At 42.3% G+C, this 22,498-nt stretch overlaps 1 protein-coding gene across 4 annotated transcripts in view; it reads left to right on the top strand.

Moving 5' to 3' along the window:
• The window catches only part of MYO1B (myosin IB), a 189,540-nt gene that overhangs the window by 45,656 nt on the left and 121,386 nt on the right, over positions 1 to 22,498 (top strand). For all 4 annotated transcript variants that reach the window (XM_058710880.1, XM_058710897.1, XM_058710887.1 and 1 more), the window contains exon 3: positions 8,745 to 8,860. In XM_058710880.1, coding sequence (XP_058566863.1) covers positions 8,745 to 8,860 — 116 coding nt within the window. The remainder of the gene's footprint in view (positions 1 to 8,744; positions 8,861 to 22,498) is intronic.

Genomic DNA, 22,498 nt, shown 5'->3' with positions numbered 1-22,498 from the left:
TTCCCTTCTCGCTTTGCCCCTCCCTTGCTCACTCTCTATCCCTCTCTCTCTCTCAATATAAATAAATGAACATCAAAAAAAAAAAAAAGATGACTAATGACTCATTTAGCCAAGAATCACTTAGATCTTATCTTTTTTTGTGGCCAGACTAGTTAACTCTTAAATTTTATGTTTTATGATGTAAAAGTCTCACCTCCTGAGCTCTATTATAAGCTCCTTGAGAGCACAGACCATAGGAGCGTCTTTTATTTCCCACTCTGCCAAACACGATGTTGTGTGTAAAGAAGGCTCTTAGTAAATGTGTTGCTTGCTTGTTCAGTGGCTGTACCTAAATTCTGTCCAGGCAGTGCAGCCATGTGAAGGTTTATTTTTCCTTGGGTCCAACCCATCCTGGATTTGAACTGTTATCACTGTACAGGTGAAAGTGGCTTGGAGGAACATGGCTTGGAGATGGATTTGGAGGAATCCTACACATGCTTTTAATACTTCCTTGGTGCCATTTTAGGCCAAATCATTAGCATCAAGTAAGATACTTCATTAAATATTACCTGTGGCATTGCCACTCTCCTGGTTTATTTCTCTAAAGTTAAGGAATGATTATTATACATTGTTTTGCATTTCTTCACGATGGAGGCACAACTTTGTGTGCTGGGATAAACATTAAAAAAAAGTTTTTATTGGGGTGCCTGGGTGGCTTCGTCAGTTAAGCATCCAACTTCGGCTCAGGTCATGATCTCACGGCTTGTGGGTTTGAGCCTCACATCTGGCTCTGTGCTGGCAACTCAGAGCCCACCGCCTGCTTGGGAGTCTGTGTGTGTCTCTCTCTCTGCCCCTCCCCTTCTTGCTCTCTCTTTCTCTCTCAAAAGTAAATAAACACTAAAAAAAAAAAAATCTTTTTTTTTTTTTTTTAAGATGAAAAATTTTCTCTGTAACTAGGTCTTTTCCTCCCCCTCCTCTTTTTTTGTTTATCCCTGGTGGCATAAGGATTTCAGCATTCCTCAGGTGATCAAATAAGAAGCTTCTGCCCAACAGATGGTTCTCTGTTACACAAAGGTGAAGATGTTGCCGAAAGGCATTGCACGGCGCAAGTTTTTCTGATTAGGCATTGTTCTTGGCCACTTTCCTCGAAGCTTCGGAGGCCTAACTGATAGCATGGATCGAGTGCTCTGATGAGACGAAAGTGGGCTCCTCGTCCTGACTGCACTTTTGTTAGATAGTGTGCTGATACCGCTTAACTTCTTTGTGCTCCATCGTTATGGACCTTAAGGTGGAGACTTCATATCCATCTCATGGGGCCTGAAGAAGAGTTTAGAAAAAAGGTGTTTAGGGGCGCCTGGGTGGCTCAGTAGGTTGAACGTCCGACTTTGGCTCAGGTCATGATCTCACAGTCTGTGAGTTCGAGCCCTGCATCGGGCTCTGTGCTGATGGCTCAGAGCCTGGAGCCTGCTTCACATTCTGTGTCTCCCTCTCTCTCTGCCCCTTCCCTGCTCATGCTCTGTCTCTCTCTGTCTTAAAAATAAATAAAAACATTAAGAAAAAAAAAATTAAAAAAAAAAAAGAAAAAAGGTGTTTAAGTGCGTATTTTATACCAGCACTTTAAGGTTTGGGGATGAGTTTTTAAGGAGCTGCAGAGATGGTAAACAACTAACTGAAAATCATCCTGAAGAAAATAAGGACACTGGTAGATAGGCAGATGGGATGCCTAGTTAGAGCCTCAGCAAAGCAGGGGCTTTAAAAATATATTTTGGAAAAAACTGGTATTGAAAAGAGGTGCCAAAGTAGTCATCATGGTGAAAACAAGTCATCGTGGGGTTTCCATTACACGTGTTTTATGGTTTAGTTACAATTTTATTTTCAATTTCATGTGGGGAATTGAAATGTAAACTAGGGGCGCCTCGGTGGCTCAGTTGGTTAAGCGTCTGACTTTGGCGCAGGTCATGATCTTGTGGTTCGTGAGTTCAAGCCTTGCGTTGGGCTCTGTGCTGACAGCTTAGAGCCTGGAGCCTGCTTCGGAGTCTGTGTCTCCCTCTCTTCTCTCTCTGTGCCCCTCCCGTCCCCTCCACTCTCTCTCTCAAAAATAAATATTAAAAAATTAAAAAAGAAATGTAAACTTTTAGAATTTTAGGTGTCTAAAGATCTTCATGTTGCCCCAGGAAGAGCTGTGGTACGAAGGACGTGAAACTGTTCTGACTTTCCTGTGTCTGTCTACTAATGTTTCGTTCACCAAGCATTGCGGGCTTCCACGCGATGGAGACTTGGAAAATATTCAAACTATGCTTCAATGTTTAACTTGAAAAAAGTTTTTTTTTGGTCGGATATGTTTCCAAAATGTGTATATCCTTGTCCTCAAAATCATAATACTCTGTCTCATTTCAGCCTTTCGTCATCCTTCTTTGTTCTGACAAGATGCACTCAGGGCCAGCGGATCTGAGATGCAGGCTCTTACTCTAAACAGCTCTTCATTTTTATGCTCTTAAAATTATTTTGATCCCTTCTTACTCCTTTCCTTTTCTTTCTTTCTTTCTTTCTTTCTTTCTTTCTTTCTTTCTTTCTTTCTTTCTTTCTTTCTTTCTTTCCTTCCTTCCTTCCTTCCTTCCTTCCTTCCTTCCTTCCTTCCTTCTCTTTCTCTGTCTCTTTTTCTTTTTTCCATTAGTGGCCATTGTGTCTTCCCTTAGGGTAGGAGTTCTTAACCTGGCATATCAACTGTATGCAAACTTTTTTTTTTAATTGTTAAAGTTTATTTTATTTATTTATTTTGAGAGAGAGAGGAGAGAGGCAGCGTGCATTAGCTGGGGAAGGGCAGAGAGAAGGAGAGGGAGAAACCCAAGCAGGATTCACGCTGTCAGCATAGAGCACCAACACAGGGCTCGAACTCAGGAACCATGAGATCACGACTTGAGCCGAGATCAAGATCCAGCACTTAACCACCTGCACCCTGCAGGCACCCAGCTGTATGCACATTTTTGTTTTTTTTCTGGGGAGAAGTGTCATAGCTTTCATTGACGTTTCAAAGGGACCTACAACTAAAAAAAGGTTAAGAAGTGCTCTGTAGCAGTATTTTTCCAGCTGTAAGTTTCAACCTATTAATGGGTGATAAAAACCATTTAATGGGTTAGGGCCCGCAGTTTTTTAAAAAAAAATTGTAATGAATAGAGTTGAACAAATAATATCAGTGCATGACATGGTAAGAGTATTTAGGGTTTTGTGAGAGTTTGGTTTCATATATGTGTGTACGTGTGTGTAAATATCTACTCAAATACACACACTTTGTCGTGATGAAAATTTATTTCTCACAATGAGTCGTAGTCAATCATTTGAAACACGCTGTGACAGAATGGCCCCAATTTAGAGATGTTGTTGCTGTTTCTCTGTAGTGTGCTGAGAGACCGTATGCCAAGTTCATTAGAAATGTGGCTAAAATATGGGGCGCCTGGGTGGCGCAGTCGGTTGAGCGTCCGACTTCAGCCAGGTCACGATCTCGCGGTCCGTGAGTTCGAGCCCCGCGTCAGGCTCTGGGCCGATGGCTCGGAGCCTGGAGCCTGTTTCCGATTCTGTGTCTCCCTCTCTCTCTGCCCCTCCCCCGTTCATGCTCTGTCTCTCTCTGTCCCAAAAATAAAAAAATAAAAAATGTTGAAAAGAAATTTAAAAAAGAAATGTGGCTAAAATAAAAGGACATGAAGCTAGAAGGACTTTCCTTCCTTTTTGAAATATTTACAGAATTAATTACATAGGAATAAGAGAGGAAAGTAAGATAGAAGATAGGTCAACAGTGTCACTATCCCAGTGCTGCCACTGGGAGTAAAACAGTCGTGTGGGTCCTGAGGGTAAACACCACAAGCAGTGGTTTTCACCTCTGGTTTTCACCTCTGGCCTTCTCTGGGGACACGTTAAAAGATGTGAGAGCCTGTCTGCTCCCAGACCATTGAAATTGAATCTCTGAGGATGGGGTTCTGGAAGAACTCTCTTCTAGAATAAAATGCATGGTCTTTGGGGTGTATATGTATCAGGGGTCTTTCTTCTGGGTTCTGAATTGCTGGATGCACGTCCTCCAGAAAAGACCTCAGTTTTCACTGTGATCACAATAGGAATACACGAGTATTATTTGGTTATTCACAAGGCATCTGTTCTCGAATGCTACAGATATCTGAAGTATGAAGACGGAGATTGTTTTGACCTGGGAATGTTTGAACATTCTTGATTTAATGTCTGCCCTTGAGAAGTGAAAGATAAAAGTTGCTAATTGTGCCCTTTGTAAGAAGGTAGAGCCTTTCCTCTTTCTCTTCCCTTTTCTTTCCAACTTACTCCTTCCCCTCCCCTCCCCTCCCCTCCCTTCCTCTCCTTCTCTTCCCTTTTTCCTCCTGGATGTCAGAGACTGGTCCCATAGGGCGGTGGGAATAAAGGGAACTTTCCAGTGTTGTGGTGGTGGAGTGCACATGCTTGAGTTCTTGGAGGTGCCAAGGGGTGGGAACATGGAGGTGGTGAGCTGGGTAGTGGCTGAGATGGTTAGGTTGGTTATACTGAATAAACAAGTACATACATACGTATATATGAGGCTAATGAGAGCCAGGCTTGTCTCTGTTGGAGGAGGTCGATAGGACGTAATTGGTAGGTGATCTTGGCCATTATGTGAAAGGAATCCCTTTCAGTGTAATTAGCCTAATGGAAGAACATCCTTTGGATTCCAGTAGGAGTTTCTCTGTGCGAGTCCTTTGGGGCACAGGGACAAGGCTGAAGTGTGAGCCCAGCCATAGAAGTGGCCTGCTGGGAAATGAAGTAGGCTGTGAGACACCTTTCTGTGGGCTCCCTTGGTGCTGGCACCATCTGAGCTCTGTAGTAGTAGTTTGTTGATGGACACAGGATCTGTGCACCTCTTATTTCCAGTCAAGTAAGTAAGTGGAGCTCTAGGGGGCAAGGGATGGACCCTTGTTGCTGCTCCCTTTTGTAAAGATTTGTAAGTATTTCTGTGTTTCCTTTTTTTTCCTCCTTGGCATATTCAGAATAAAAAGGACACACCCAGCCCTTTTATGTACTTGTCTTTTTTAAAAATTTTAAGATTAAAATTTTTTTTTTAAATTTATTTTTGAGAGAGCATGAACTGGAGAGGGGCAGAGAGAGAGGGAGACAGAATTGAAGGCAGGCTCATGCTGTCAGCTCAGAGCCCGACATGGGGCTCAAACCCACGAACCCTAAGATCGTGACCTGGGCTGAAGTTGGACGCTCAACCCAGGTGCCCCTTTATGTACTTGACTTTAAGAAACTCTGTGTCTTATCTGCAACCTCTTGATGCCGGTGGTTACTTAATGAGTTCGTTTGTAGTTCTTTCTAGACCATGGTGCAATAAGAAGATACTAACTTTAAATAGTATACAGTTGCTTGTTAAAAAAAAAAAAAAAATGTCTGTCAATTGTAAGTCCAGGTGTTAATTGATGTAAACATGAACTATCTGGTCCCTGTTGTTCTGATCCCCAAAAGGGAGTTTTAATCTGGTATTGCAGTTACCTGAATGGAGAATGGATAGCTGCCTAAAACCAGAGTAGATCTGTAAACTCCACCCAGCCAATCAGCTGCTGCTGGGGATTCTTTCCTGTCTCAGACAAAGGAGGACTGTGACTGAACATTTGAGTTATTCTCTTGGTACGTGTGGGAATATTTAAATCTTCGATTAATGCACAAAGACCCTTCAAGGAAAAAACCCTTATAAACAGTAAGGGCAGGTGTCATGGTAGAGGACAAACCTAGTAGGAATTCACTATTAGAGGATACATATCTGAAACATATACATAAAGTAGAATGGAGAGATAGCAGTTACTTTTACTGTTTCCTTATTGAGATTGATAAAACTTGCCCTTCACTGATTTGTTGAGCTCTGTTGGTCTATCAGTAATTGTTGCTGGGTTAACAAACCAGCTCCCCAAATGAGTGGCCTAAAACAACAACCATTTATTTGTGCACAGTTCTCTGGGATCGCAGTTTGGGCTGATGTCAGCTTGGTGTATTTTCTCCTGGTCTCACCTGGAATCACACATCTGACCTTAGGCATCTGGTGGCCTAACTGGGACTGGATGGCTTAGAATGGCCTCAATCATATGTCTGATGGTTGGTTGTCAGACTGTGCAATTCAGGGCACCTTGGCCATCTACGTGGCTCAAGTTCATTCACATCCTGGCTTCCAGCCATAGCCATAAAAAGGGGGTTCATCCTATACAGGTACTATTCAAGCCTCTGCTTGTGTCTCATCTTATTTTTAAAAATTTTTTTTTAACATTTATTCATTTTTTGATAGAGACACAGTGTGAGTGAGGGAGGGGCAGATAGAGGGAGACACAGAATCTGAAGCAGGCTCCAGGCTCTGAGCTGTCAGCACAGAGCCTGACGCGGGGCTCAAACTCACGAACCGTGAGATCATGACCTGAGCCGGAGTCGGACGCTTAACTGATTGAGCCACCCAGGTGCCCCTTGTGTCTCATCTTATAATGTCCCATTGGACATTTGACAGTCAAGTCACATAGACAAGTCCAAACTGAAAAGCTGGAGGAGTAAACTGTATCTCTTGATAGAAAGAGTGGCAAAGTCACATTTCAAGGGGGTCTGCCTGCAGGGGTGGAAGGAATTGTTCTCGCCATCTTTGCAAACAACATCCCACAGTAGGAGCCTGAGGGAAAAGGGTATACTTTAAAGATTTGTTCAGTGGCAACACGTGGCATATAGGTTTAATAAAATATTAGGCACTGTATACGTACTTGCTATTATATTTCAACAAAAGAACAGTTACACGTGAGTCACTTTCTTAGATGAACTGGCCCTGTCTGCATTGGTCATTCAGTTAACCAGTATTTATGGGACATCATTAAAAGGTCAGGCCCTTTCTAGGTGGTAGGGAAAGAGCTGGGGAAAAAAAGCACACGATTCAGTTACGTATAAAAGTCACAAGTAACAAAGAGAAACATATTAACTCAATAGTGTGGTTTTTGATTTTGAGGTTGAGGTAGCAGAGTTTGCTCTTTCTGTAAGAATGCCATAGAGGCAGATTTTTATCAAGAGGTTAGCCACCGTGAAGTGTGGTTTTAGGGAGCACCTTGATCATTGGTTTCTCTGCCAACAGCAAATACGTATTTCAATTGTTGTGTTCAAGAAATTACCTAAAAAAGGAGAGTCATGTACTTTTCTACTGAAGAAGGCCGATCTTTTAATCAACAGATACTAAAAGAAGAACCAGTCATTATATTTTCATATCTACCAGTGTAGCTAGTGTTAGTTCGAAGCTAGTGAGACAGTATTTCCATCTCTAGCATCCGCTGGCCTAGGTAGGTTGGAGTGTGAAGAAACCTTCTTGAAAAAGTCCTGTCCAAATGGGGTAAGTGAGGAAACTTGGAGTCATCTCTTGTCAGGCCAGATTAATTGGTCCTTGTGATAGAATGTCAGAAATGAATGCCAGAAATAAATGGAGAAGCTTGCGTGGGAACAGAGTTTTCTTTCATAACTGTGGTCTTGTCTGTGCTTGATAGGATGAAAAAGTATGTGTAGAAATGACCTGTTCAGTTTTCCAGGTTGGGGGAGAAGTCTTTTGTAATTAAAATAATTGTGACCCATGTTAGAAAGAAATCATAATGTTAAAGAATGTTAAAATGTTCGTACTGCTTTCTATTCTGTTCAATTTTCTGGAAAGATCTTGACAGTCTTGAATCCAGTAATGGAAATACTGGACAAATTTGTTGCTCTAAAAATGCCACCTTTTGTTGCATGCGCTGGAAAGGTGGGGAAGTTAGAGCTGACTTTTTTTCCCCTTCTTTTTTTTCTTTCACCTTTTTCTTAAAGCAGTTTTTATCACTTAACGTATTTTTGTTAGTGTCCCCTGTAATGTTGAAACTGAAAGGAAAAATGAAGCCACTAAAATGAGTTCCAGTTACGTGACTTTGGCTTGTGGCATTGTGCTAGTCTTTGTACAAAATGAACTGAACCAGACTACTCTTGCTTGCCAGGAATTCCAGATCAAAATGGAAGGGAAGATTAATAGTGTTCCAGTTTGTAGTGTGAGAGGGTTAATGTGTGCTAAAATAAAGTATTGGTCCCTCCAGAAGTACATTTAAATTCTACCTTAAATTTAAATTCGACATTAAATGTACCCTCCTTTACAAAGTACATTTAAATTCTGATATTACAGTACATATAATATGAAATTATGTTGTTTGAAGGCCCAAGGGATAACTGTGGCTCTCAAATGGAGTTGGGCGCTGTCTCAGCCCTTTGGAGAGATTGACAGGCTGGGGTAAGAGCAGTGCCAAAGTAGAGGCCTGTTTGATAGGTGTGGATGTGGTTCAGGAGGAGGGAGGCCCTGGGTTCCAGTGGGCTCAAACAGGAGGCTAAAGATGAGAGAAGGAAACACCAGTTCTAATGAGTAAGAGAGAGCCTAGCTGTTGCTCAAAATTAGCTGTGGCTGGTGATGAAATTTTTGGCAAGCGTCACAGGATTTTGGAGAACTCTTATCCAAGATCATAAATTAATCTGGAGATTTATTTTGAAAGGTATTTTCAATGTCCAAATCTATGCCTTCCACTTATCAACAAAATGAATGAACACTATTGGCCATCTGCCTTCAGAGATATTAAATGTTCTTGAAAAGTGTGAATGGTCAAGGAGTAGAGATAGTTTTGTGTTTCAAGAGGGTGAAACCATGAGATACTGACCTAAGTTGTTAAAATACATCCTGTGTAATCATGGGGGATATTTTCTTCTTGCTTTTGCAGACGTATATTGGAAGTGTGGTTATATCCGTTAACCCATACCGGTCCTTGCCCATTTATTCACCAGAGAAAGTGGAAGATTACAGGAATAGAAATTTTTATGAGCTGAGCCCTCACATGTAAGTACGGTATTAAAGCATTAAGTTTCTCTTTCACTCCAGAGATGTGTAGTTGACAGATGTGTCCAGCTGTTTCCTTTGAGTCTCAGGAAAATGTTTTCGTCATTTTTTAAAATTAGATAAAGGAATGTGGAAGTTAATTGTTATTGCCTTATTTTAAAGAAAAAAAGACAGAATACTTCATTGGGCGTCAGGCCCTTTAAGTTCTGAAATATTTGGGTTCAGTATGTAAAATATGTTCTGTTAAAAATTTTGTGTAAGTAGCAGCTGCTGCTAATTATTTCTGCAAATAAAACAAGAATGTGCATTGTTTATTCTTTTAAAGAGCCCAAGCAGCATTTTCATAAAGTTGGATCCAGAAAGATCCCAAGTGTTGAGTTGTGTAATGGTTTTTGAGCAAGAGGAAGAAATAGTACCTTCAGTTTATAATCTTCACAGACATTTTTCACCAGATGTGTGTATCAGACCAATGATTTCACCTTCCCTGAAGCTAGACACTTGTTTGATTTTTCTGAAGGTCGCTTGTTAGTGTAAAGAATTTTTGTAAATAATAATCTACAATAATCACATAGTGCCAAGGTTGAAAAACCCTGCACTAAAGTGAAAGAGCCTGCAGAGTTTCAGTTGTGTTCTAGCAGAAAAGAATTTTCTCTCTGTGATTGAAGATGAGCTATGGGCTCTGTTGACTTTGATAGAAAGTAAAAGCTAATAATTAAAAGATATACATACCCCTGTCTTAGATGTTTCCCTTGTTGATAGAGCGCATAGTGACGTTTTTGGACTGTTTGGAACTAAAGATTTAAATAATTCCTTAAAATGGTTGTTCAAAGCTAAATGTTATCTATTTTACCAGTCAAGTGGATTCTGATTATTCTGTTTTCTTCCAGAAGTAGATTTTGCAAGTACATCTTGTTTCATTTTGCTTTGAAATTTGTTTTATAAAGTTATCCCTGAGGTTAAGTCCGTGTCGTGAAATATTTTATTTGATGCCTGAATATTTATTTTAAATCCTCGGCCTTGAAGCCATGCTTCCCAAAATAAGATGCTTGGATAAGCTGTGTGAGAATCCCCTAGAAGCTTATGAAATATCTAGCTTCCTAGGTCTTACCTCTAACAAACCAGGAATGTACATTTTTCACAAGCTTTCCAGGTGATTCTTAAGTACATGCACATTTGAGAACATGTTGTCCTAGATGTGTATTTACACATGTTTTCCTTTCCTTAACTGCTTATTGCAAATCGTGATCTTTTTTTTTTTTTTTTAAATTTTTTTTTTTCAACGTTTTTTTATTTATTTTTGGGACAGAGAGAGACAGAGCGTGAACGGGGGAGGGGCAGAGAGAGAGGGAGACACAGAACCGGAAACAGGCTCCAGGCTCCGAGCCATCAGCCCAGAGCCTGACGCGGGGCTCGAACTCACGGACCGCGAGATCGTGACCTGGCTGAAGTCGGACGCTTAACCGACTGCGCCACCCAGGCGCCCCGCAAATCGTGATCTTTACTGCAAATAGTCTTAATGATATAACAATGGCTTGTATTCATTGAGCACTTACCATGTGCAAGTACTGCTCTAAATACTTTACGTGTATGATAACTCATTTTATTCTCAAAATAATTCTGTAAGGCACATACTGTTACAAACGGGGAAGTTTTACCAAAGCCACACAGCTCATGGATGGGGAGCCAGGCTGTGAAAACAGTCATCTGCTGTGCCTCTCAGCCAGAAATGGATTCTGCCCTTTTCATGGTAGGGACTCTTGCTGTGCACTTCTGTCCACACACGAGGCCCTCCAGGGTAACCTTAGCTATGCCTCCGTTTATCTCCAGAGACCATCCTTCTTCCATTTGCAGCTTTAATTTCCAGTTTGGGGATATTTAGATATATAATAGATGTCTATTCTAGAACGAAGAGGTTCACGCCCTGTTATATCCATGTTTATCCCTGCCCTTGAAAGATTTCTAAGAGTCTGCGTGGCACTGCTATCCCTGGTTTACCCCTTTTACTCCCCAAGGAAAACAACTACAATCAGCTATAAAATAAATATCCAATGTGCTTAGAATAAAAACAAAATCATTTTTTTTTTTTTTAACTCAAGAAATGTTTATTAGATTGAGTTAGGTGACAAAAACTTTTTTCCATGGTCTATAAAACACTGCATGGGGTGACTGTGCAAGGTCCAAGTTTACCTAATGAATCTGAAGTTGCCGAGATATCGATCACACCCCTTTCCTATCTCCCTTTGTTCCTTCACTCCTTCCTACCTGTGTCATCTTTGCATATTCTGTGCCTTGGCCTGGAATGCTTTTCCCTCCCTTTTCCCCCAGGCAACTCCTGTTCTTCCTTTAGATCTCAGATTGCATTAGACCTCCTCGGGGAAGAACCTGCCCTCACCCTCTCTGGCCAAGGTCAGATCTATTATTGCCCTTGTCACAGTTACAATTTAACTGTGCTTTATGAGATTATTTGATTCCTGTCAGCCTCACCTGCCATGCCAGCTCAGCATAATATTCTCAGCATCCGAAAGTAAGTTCGGTGCTGAGAACACGCTGAACACTTCCTTCCTCCACTTACTTGCGAACTATGTAATCTTGAGCAAATGGAAAAAAAACTTCAACTCAGAAATTAAGCAGTTTGATCTGTTGAATGGGAAAATAATTATTAACTCCTAGGCTTTTTGTGAGGGATAACTGTTTGGTAGATATTTAGGTAATTATCTGGCATACGGAGAGTGCTTAGTATGGAATGGGTCACTGTAGTGAATTGTATGGAATGGGCCCTGTAGTGAATTGATAGTGGCTGCTATTCACAGTGATTACAATTGTGTGTGGGACCCATTTCAAACCTCTAACACGCTCTTTCTTCCCAGTTTCTTCTCCATGGTGGGACATTTTCCTCTCCTTTAAGGCATTTTCCTGCATTATTCTTTGTGAATGTCCATCTCTGACAGTGTCTGAAATAGGGTCAGTGATACCTAGATTACCTACTAAAACCTAATCTGACATTCTCAGGTAGTAGTTGTTACAGTAATACGAGACAAAACGAGAGGCCTCTGGGTGGCTCAGTGGGTTAAGTGTCTGACTTCAGCTCAGGTCAATGACCTCATGGTTTGTGGGTTCGAGCCCTGCATTGGGCTGACAGTGCAGAGCCTGCCTGGGAGTCTCTCTCTCCCTCTCTCTGTCCCCCCTCCCCCACTTGTGGGCATGCTTTCTCTCTCACTCTTTCAAAAGTAAATAGAAATACACTTTAAAAAAAAAAGATAAGATTAGTTTAGGCTTTTGATGCATTCTAGCCATAACTATTTCAAGAATTTGGTCCCAGTTTGAAGAAAAATCTTAAATAGCTGCTCAGACCACATATACTTTGAGAATTTTGCCAATTAATTTACCTCAGATTACATTTGGAAATTAACTTGACCTGTTGTTTGCTGTGAGCCATCAGAAACTCCAGATATTTCCTTTACAACTCACGTTTTTAAAGGTGTCCAGAAATTATCTTTCTTTATTTTTTTTAACAAAATTTTTTAATGTTTATTTATTTTTGAGAGAAGAATGTGTGTGTGGGCAGGAGAGGGGCAGAGAGAGAGGGGGTGGAGAGATAGAATCCTAAGCAGGCTCCACACTGTCAGCACAGAGCCCAAGCGAGGCTCGAACCCATGAACCAAGAGATCGTGACCTGAACCAAAACCAAGTGTTGGATGCTTAACTGACTGAGCCACCCAGGCGCCTCTTATCTTTCTTTAAATGCCAGACAACTGAACAATATTTACATTTCATGTAAGTATGGGACTTTGAGATAGCGGACATGTATAAATGAGTAAAATGAAACTAAATAGTGGCTTCTTACCTACACTCCTTTTCAAAGGTAGTTTTATGTTGTCATACCCCTTCTCCTCTCTTCTCTGAACTCCTATCCCCTTTATGTTTGGAGTCACCCCTTGAGCAGGCTATCCTTGGGGGGCATGCCCAGAGAAATGAGGGCTCCACGGGGCAGCATAGATGACACCGTGCCTTTCTCTTTGTGTAAGGAGTGTCTTTCCCACGTGATTTTCAAATTCTTTGCACATAAGGAATTTTTTTACCACGTCCCAGTGAGGACTTAGTACGTTCCAGGTAACTCACGAACTGCATTCATGGAGAACTGCCTCAGACCACAGAACCTCATAAATGGGAAAGAATGGCAGGAGCGATGAGGAGACTAATCGACCTACTTAATCTCTTCCCATTCAGAACAGCACCAGGACAATACACCTTCTGAGATTTTATTTACCAAATCCACTTCCTTTTGGTGGATGATTGCTTTGTGATCTTGCAGCCCTAGATACCACTTTATTACCATTCTGTGGATCCTCCTAAAATCAGCACATGCTACTTCCCTTCCCAGAAGCCTTCCTGGGCTCCCTATTACTAGTTGAGTGAACTCCCAAGTTCCGTGGCTTAGTATTCAAGCTCCGCACCGTCTGGCCTCAGTTAGCGCTCTTCTCCAGGCCCCCACACACCAGCAACCTCCTTCATGCAACCTCCTTCTGAGTCCCAGCCTTTTATGTCTCCTCCTTTCCTCTCCTCCTGCTGCATACCCATCTCTGTTGTTAAAACCTCGCCAGTCTCCTCGGGTCTGTCTGAAAGCCCAAACCACAAGTGACTTCTCCTGCCTCTGAGTTACCGGAACCACCTGTGATCCCACACCCCACTTTTCTTACTGCGGTTTGTTGTGTCTCTGTGTCATCCTCTTTAATGAGATGGAAGTTACTGTAGATCAGGAACCTTGTCCTGCATATCTCTGTGGCTCTCTCAGTGCTTTTTCTCTTAAGAGTTCAGTGACAATAGAGCAAAAGAGCTTTTATAATTTTTCATTACATTTTACTTGTGTTATCTCATCTCTGGCAATTCAATGAAATAAAACTATTCTTAGTAGGATATTTACAGTGTTCAAAATTTCATGGAGTATAATGGGAACTTCTTCACATTCTTATAAAAGAAGTAAGCTAAAATAGTATTTTTATGGTGCCCTTCAACCCTGGGTGTTCAGATCCAATTTATTCATGATACAGAGCACTTTCCTGACGTGTCTAGCCAAGGGACATGGTGACATAGAAGGAAGAGTGTGTTGTAGCCCCAGCCAGCAACCCCTTCAGGTGGTCACAACCCAAGAGAAAGCTGAAATGTGTCCGTAGCTTAGGATATAATGTGGTAGCCATATTACTCGGGGCATTACAAGCACTGTTTGAAGCAAGCAGTCTTTCCCTTTTAGTAAATGAAAAAAACCCCTGCAACAAGTTTTAAAAATGGAGAAAACTGGCTTAAGGCTTTGAAAAATTTTGTTATTCTCACCTAAAAATGAGAAAGTAATGGAGGATTTGGACAGTGCTCATGTCAGTGGTCCAGACATGAGCCCTCTGTCACTAGGGAGCTTTTGACCCCTAATTCAGTGCCAGATTGATTTTATAGGAGCACATGCCATCACCCGTAGAATGACATTGCTGGAAGGCTTGTGTGTTTTGAGTCTTTGTTTCTTCTGTTATCCTTTTACTCAAGGTAAACCAGATAAATGTTATAAAGAACATTTCTGGCTGTATTTCAAAATATACTAGTGCTGTGAGTGTCCAAAGCTTAGGATAAAGGTCCAGGACAGAAGATCCAGATGTTGTCCCTTTTAGGATATCAGTATTTTTTCTCTGCAGCCGACTTGACATTCTGTGAATAAAATTGTATTTATTTTGAGAACTCTTATGACAGTTCGATCCTGAATTCTCATAGAGGTTGCTTGTGTATCAGAGTGTGAAAGTGCTTTCTTAAGGAGAGACAGAGAGAGAAAGTTAGTTGATGCGATACCATGTTGCTGAGGCTTTTGTATTATTTCTCTCATCTTACTTTTGGAGTAACTGAGCCTCTGATTGGTTCTGTACCTCTCCAAAAACCACTTGCAGAAACAGATGTGGGGCTTTCCCATTTAGCATTCTTTCCACTTACTGCTTTAGGAAAGTTACTCATTTACTGAGCAAATATTTATCGAGCACTCCCCCTGTGCCAGGCTCTCTGTCCGGCCCTGGATGCAGTTGTGAGCAAAGCAGATAAAATTCCTGTCTCCTTGATGGGGAGACAGTCTTCTGACTTAAGTATATAGAAACCCAGATTGTTGCAGCCATCAGTTAGGAGGGAAACCGACAGAGCAAAGGCAAGGAAGCTTTTGTGGAAGACAAAGTGAATGTAGATAGTTTTCTTAGAAAGCACGGTTGGTTCCCGTTCTCTCGGGTAGTTTGCGTCAGGAGCCGATAGGTTGTCATCTGGAAGATTTTGCATCTGTGCGGACCTGTGACCAGCGTGAGTGGCTTGACAGAGTCCGCACTCCATCTGGAGTTCTGGTGTAGGCTCCTTAAGCTGACATTTCTGTGGAAGGACAACGCCATGAAAAGAGTTGGAATTGCCTTGTACCTTTCTGCACGACTCTCATGGCTCACGATGAGCAGAAGGCAGTCACCGTGCTTGCTTTTAGTCTTGCCAGACATTTGTTTGATTCTGGACAACCATGGATTTGAAAACTTCTTGATTTGGAGAGACTGTGGAGTTTCATATTAGCCGTACAGCTGTGCCGTGGAGGTGGGTGAAGGACAGCTGTTCAGCTGAAGGCTTCCTGAGTTCGTGGTGAGAAGGACCATTTCTGGGCCTAGCCCAAACTCAGTTTTTACAAAGCTCCGTGTACTGACTTCCAACCTTTGATGCCCAAGCCTTTATTCTCAGTTTATCTTATTTTTAAGTTTATTTATTTGAGAGAGAGAACACGCCTACAAGTGAGAGGGAGAGGGGCAGAGAGAGAGGAGAGAGAGAATCCCCAACAGGCTCCATGCTGTCAGTGCAGAGCCCGACGCAGGGTTCAAACTCACAGACTGTGAGATCTTGGCCCGAGCGGAAATCAGGAGTCCAGTCAGACACGTAACCGACTGAGCCACCCAGGTGCCCCTCAGTTTATTGTTTTATTGGGTATATATTCCTGGCAGAAAGACACCTCAACTAATTTCTCTTTCAGATTAAGAACCTTTCTAAACTAAAGTTGGAAGGTTGGATCTATGCCACCAGAATGAGTTTATCATGAAAATCATTGTTTCTGTATGTCTGAGAAGTCTCAGAGTCCTAATTTCTAGATCCCTAATGAAAATTTATATCACTTCTCACAAAGTGCACATCTGAGACTTGGAAGTTTATTTTGAGAAGTCTGTTGGCAATGCCTAGCACACATGCTACCCAGCATGCATGGTTATGTCACTGATACCCTCTTAAAGGGAAAAGTTTGGTTCTTTTTTTTTTTTTTTAATTAAAAAAATTTTTTTTAATGTTTTTTTTTTTTTTAATGTTTTTTTTTTTAACGTTTATTTATTTTTGAGACAGAGAGAGACAGAGCATGAATGGGGGAGGGGCAGAGAGAGAGGGAGACACAGAATCTGAAACAGGCTCCAGGCTCTGAGCCATCAGCCCAGAGCCCGACGCGGGGCTCGAACTCACGGACCGTGAGATCATGACCTGAGCTGAAGTCGGACGCTTAACCGACTGAGCCACCCAGGCACCCCTTAATGTTTATTTTTGAGACAGAGGGAGACAGAGCATGAATGGGGGAGGGTCAGAGAGAGGGAGACACAGAATCTGAAACAGGCTCCAGGCTCTGAGCTGGCAGCACAGACCCCGACGCAGGGCTCGAACTCATGGAATGCAAGATCATGACCTGAGCCGAAGTCGGACACTTAACCGACTGAGCCACCCAGGCACCCCGGAAAAGCTTGGTTCTTAGCAAAATAGGTTTCTTCCTGCTGGAGTGTTACAGGTCTTTGACAGGCCCTGAGAAATTCTCCAACATTATAGAAAAGATCTATTTCATCCAAAGGAGTGGCACTGAGGCCTCAGCCCTGAAAATGATTAATCTAACATTTTACTCCCAAAAGAGAACTATAGTTGGAGCCCGTGTGGGGAGCCCTGTCTAGAGAGAGTGTGTTTAGGGTAGGTGGCTGGGGGCACCCCCTTTGTTGTCGAAATGAGAAGCATGGCCATGTCTGTTGCTGGGGCTTGTGTGGCAGCAGGACAGGGTAGGTAGGGCAAAGGGAGCTGTGTCGAGTTTGTCTAAACAGGGGTCAGCCAATACTAGTCCTGATCCAGTCTGGGGCAGTTAGCAAAGCCAGAGATAATGGAAACAGAGTTTAGTGAAGCGTGTCGGGTCCCACACTTTGGAGACTGGAGAGGCAGGGGTGCGTCCTGGGGCTGTCCTGGGATAGACAGCCCTAGTGTACCAGCCCCAGCAGGGGTCTTCTTGCCGCTACACTGTCCAAAATGTGCTTCCTTCCCAGCCCCAGCCCGTCTCAGGGATCCCACGTCCCCACGTGGAAGTGGGGACACCAACCGGGTGTCTAACCATCCACTTCAATTCTGACACGACTCAGATTTGGGGCGGGTTTCCCAGGCCAGGGCCTCACATCCCTGCTTTGGATGCCTGCTGCGAGTGGAGTGCCCCGGCCACCCACACTTCTGCTCAGCTGATCACAAATTTGGGGGTTTCCACAACCTTCCTTAGGTTCAGTAATTTGCTAGGGTGACGCCTAGAACTCGGAAAACACTTTACATCTGTTGGTTTATTACAAAGGAGAGAACTCAGGGACAACCAAAAGGAAGAGATGCATAGGACCAAGTGTGGTGGAGGAGGGGTGCACCGTTTCCATGCCCTCTCTGGACATGCCAGCTTGCCAACACATCACTGCTTCCACCAGCCCGGAAGCTCCCTGAATCTCCTTGTTCGGAAGTCTTTATAACCCAGCCTGCTGCTCCTTCTTCCCTTCCCCGAGGTGGGGAGATGGGACTGTAAGTTCCCACTGTTTCATCATGCATTTGGTCTTTCTGGTTAGCAGCCTTCATCCCGGAGCCACGGGGGGTCCACCTTGAGTCACCTCAGTAGCATAAACTCAGGTGTGGGTGAAAGGCACTTGTTGTGAATAACAAAGAACATTCCTATCGCTCAGGAAATTCCAAGGGTTTTAAGAGCTCTGTGCTAGGAGACCAAATACGTTTCTTACACCACAGATGTGGACATGTGCATGCATCATTCTTGAGGGTTAGCTTCCTGAAACCAAGTTGCTGCTGGAGTTTCTGTATGATGCCCTGGAAACCGGAATCAGTGCGCCTCCTTTTTCCAAGAAATATCTTAAGGGTAGTTCACCAGTTCAACTCAATAAACACTGAATGTCATAAAGACCCAACTGTCAGCTCCCCGCTTAGGCGCCCCCCTCCACATGGGCCCTGGATCCCATCCAGCCCTTCTTGTAGTCCTGAAGGACATCACTCGAGGATTTTCTCTCCACTGTATCCTCAACTCTTCCTTCTCCCTGTTCCCTTCCTACTGACCCACATGCTCTAATGGTTCTTGTGATTCTACGACTCTTAGCTATAGCAGTTTCCTTCTGTCATAAAACTCTTTGAAGAAGTTGCACATACTTGTTGGGTTGGACTTTTATCTCCCCACTCAGCTATGGCTATTCTTTTCAAGATCACTTGGGACCTCCGTGTTGCCAAATCCAGCTGTCAATTTTGAACCCTTATCTCCCTTTAAATATCAGTAACATTTGACAATATGACCAATTCCTTCCTGAAATCCTCTTTTAAAAATTTGGCTTTCTGGCCTCCACACTTTCCTGTTTTCCCCGAGCCCACTGGCTGCTCCATGTCTGGCCTCCCCTGGATGTGCCTCTTCCTCGTGCTCTGAAAGTGAGCACGTCTGAGGGCCTGATTTTGGATCTTTACTTTTCTCTTCTGTAGGCATTGGTTACATAAGCCTCTGTGGGCTTTAAATACCCTCTGTGTGCTGATGCACCCAGAATTAGGTGTCTAGTTTGGACTTCTCCCCTGAGCTCCTGGCGATTCAACATATTCAACTCTTCAGTATCTCCTTGGGTGTCCAAGAGGCATCTCCTTAGAGTATTTTACTTTTCTTCATTAATCATTATCTGACATTTCACTAGGTGTTCATTCATTGATGTCTGTATTGTTTGGTGGGTTTTTTTAGTGCTTATTTATTTTTGAGAGCGAGAGACCTAGCATGAGTGGGGGAGGGGCAGAGAGAGAGGGAGACACAGAATCCGAAGCAGGCTCCAGGCTCTGAGCTGGCAGCACAGAGCCTGACGTGGGGCTCAAACTCATGGACTGTGAGATCATGACCTGAGCTGAAGTCGGACGCTTAACCGACTGAGCCACCCAGGTGCCATGATGTCTTTATTGTTTGTCTCCTGGGCTGGAATGCCCTCTCCACGAGAGCAGGGGCTTTGTTTACTTCTCACATCCACGTATCCACAGCAGTTGGAATAACACCTGACAAAGAGCGGGCACTCCATAAAATATTCGTTGGGTGAGCGGATGAATGAATGAATCTGGGGGTCTACTATTTGTTAGAAACTGTGTGTAAAAGGCACACGTGGTCGTTGTCTTCAAGAAATTTCCAGTCTAGTTGGAGGGAGTGGGGAATGGCTACGTAAATGGGTCATTTTATTATAATAGCATACTTGCAATGACAAGGAACAAGTGGGAAGTACAGAAAAATTAGTGGCTTCAGGGATTCTGAAGACACCATCTGTGTTGAGTCTTGCAGAAGGAATTCTAGAAATAGGTGGCCACTATAGTGTAGTAACTAGCTATGTAGAAGATAAAGCAATAGGCCAGTTTGGGCTACAGCACAGTGAACCAGGAATCTTAGGAAGGCAAAAGGTGTTTGAGTTGAGATGATAGCTACATATAGAACTTTTTTTTTTTAAATAAAACATTCAGATACCAGTCTACTTGAATCCTTGGGAGTATTGAAGGGTTACGAAGGTCACTCCTAAGTAATAGGAGGAGAATTTGAGATGAGGGCAGTACTTAAAATTACAGGCTTATATGTCTGGAAAAATTGTCATCTTGCATTTTCAGTCACCAACTGGAAAAAATGTTCAGACTTGTTAAATATGCCTAAATATGTATTTGTACAAATGCAGTGTTTTAATGAATGAGTGGTGAGTGGCTGAATGTTGAAATGACTTATAAGTGGAAACAAATGTTAATTCATTATGTTTTATGTCAGAACCTCTAGTTGCTATTGGTGATCAATCATATTATTCAGGAGGAGGAACATGTGATACAGACCATCAAAATCAATATACTGAATTTCAGCCATTATTGACTTCCATAAAGGGTGCACACTCCTTTGGCTATGAAGCCATTCCCTTGAGGTAGTGTTTGCTGTCTAGCTGTGTGGGTGTTCAGCTGGTGGTCTGAAAATCATATTCTCAGTTACATTAGGAACATTCTAAGCCTTATAGATGGCTCGGCCTAATGTAAAAAGATTAGCAATAGAGGAGTAAATTAGAACGCATACACTTTCTATTAATCTTGTTCCTTCAGTCCACCTCAACAGCAAAAAATTAGAAAACACCTGGAGGGAGGGAGGATTTGGCTGGTTTGCACCATGGATCTCTCTACCTTTGGGAAATGCATGCAGGCATATGCTTAGGTTGCCTCCTTTTTAAGACTTTAGATTGCCATTAGAGGGATTCATTCCCACTTTCGTATTCTATAGTTTCATAAAGTATGGATCTCTAAGAGCTCTTGGATATTTCTTTAGAATTGCTAATTTTTAAGCTATTGCTTTGATTGCTTTCAAAAGATGTACTCTCCTGTTCATAGGCCCTACCTCACATTCAGTCCTTTAGTGTTGCTGTTGCTTCTGTGTTTATAACTGTCTTGTCCATTATTAAGAATGGAGGCTTATATAAAACTTGCCCATGTGAATAACATTATGGATAAAAACAAGGACATTGAAAATGGCAGAATCCCATTGAGGTCACAGAAAAACTCATTAAAAATGTTACTGAAGTATAAAGATGTTAAGTCATAGATTTATCAAATGAACACATGTGGCTGTTTAAGATAACATGATATGGATGAGTCATTGCCATCTGATTACTCATTACCTGGAATGTGGGTATAAGAAAGGAGGAAGTGTCGACATGTGTATGGGTGTTTGTTGGGCGTTGTTCCTAAAACAAATAGAAATGGTATATAATGCTTTGCATATTTGCTTCCTTTTCATAATGTAACATAATTTTCACTATAATAATATTGTGTCTATGATTGGGAATCAGTCTTTGTCTTGCAGGCACAGTTAAGGTAGCATAACTGTTATCTTAAAACTTGAGAATCTGTCATTTTTTTATATTTAGGGACTTCAACTCTTCTTTGGTGTTCATATCTGGCATTGATTGTGACCAGAACTTTGACGATGAAAATCAGTCTTAAGTGAAGATTTTGTCTGTGGAACTAGAGAAGTTGAGTTTGCATGAAGTTGTGGCTGGTGATCAGTTGGTTGTGAGCCCTCCTTTACTTGGCCTCTTCCCGCCTGCCCCACTGTTGCTTTCGTTTCTCCTCCTTTCCCGTCCTGTCCCACTGGCCTTGTATTTTGTTACTCTCGCTCCACACTTCTCTATATCCTCACATGCTCCTCCTCTTTCAACATGTATCAGGAACACACCTGCATTTTCTTAGGGGTACACCTGCATTTTGCAGCTTCTTTCTAAAAGGCCACTTCATGGCCCTAACACCTATTTTCCACAGCATGCGTCATATCACGATTATATGGCACATTATTGTGTGCTGTCTTATATATTTCATTAATTGTTTCCTATTTGTGTATTGGACTTGAGCAAGAGGAAGCATCTTTTGAGCAGGGACTATGCACTATGCTTATTTTGTTGCCTTAAGATCGTGTCTTAAGATCCATTTAGTGTGGATATTTATATACGGTTGAGCACATAATTAACTATTCAAGTAAATACCATGGAAATGTGCTGTGTGCATTATAAAATATACACATGTATAGGGGGAAAAAGATGAATAAAGACATTAAAATAGAAGTTCTAATATTTTATATCCATACTCCAGTGGCTCATCTTGGTCAGGTCCTGGACCCAAACCTCACTTTGGAGGCCTAGTGTTACGTACACGTTAGGGTCTCAGCACCTATTTATTTTTAACCTTTAGCGATTCTGTGCGGTTGCTAACAAAATTTTTGACTGTCCTAGTGAAAATCAGGGTTATAGGCTAAATAAGGCAGGTTATGCTTCGGTAACAAACCTTCACATCTCAAGATGGAACACGTGAAAGTTTGTGTCTCACTAATAGCCCCCGTCTGATGAGGGGATTTCCTCAGAGGCTCTCCTGCAAGTGGTCACACATATCCAAGCTGCTTTTAGCTTAGAGTTGTTAACAGCCACAACACATGACTCTTAACTTTGCTGTGGAAGATGAAGAGAGAGCACAGTCAGGCCTCGTTCTCTGGCCCGGGGCACTCGGTGTGAGGTCACATGGCTCAGCCTAACTGCAAAGGTAGCTGGGAGGTACTTTCTCCCACGTACCCAGGAAGGGGAATAAGTGATGGGATTTGGTAAATGTGTTGCAGGACCCCCTGTTTGCTAGGATCATCTGTTCATTTCAGTAGGGTTATTACTATTTCATAACTGAACTCACAGGTATTGTGTAAAGCAAACTTCTGTGTGAATTTAAATAGGAGTTTGGTAATAGAATTTAGAAAGAAAACAGATCCTCTTTCATGTAATTTTTCCTTGTAAGGACTGTAATTAGGGT

The sequence above is a fragment of the Neofelis nebulosa genome, chromosome 2, assembly GCF_028018385.1.
Source record: "Neofelis nebulosa isolate mNeoNeb1 chromosome 2, mNeoNeb1.pri, whole genome shotgun sequence".
Lineage (NCBI taxonomy): Eukaryota > Metazoa > Chordata > Mammalia > Carnivora > Felidae > Neofelis > Neofelis nebulosa.
The sequence above is the reverse complement of the archived record's forward strand: the minus strand, read 5'-3'. Positions and strand labels throughout refer to the sequence as shown.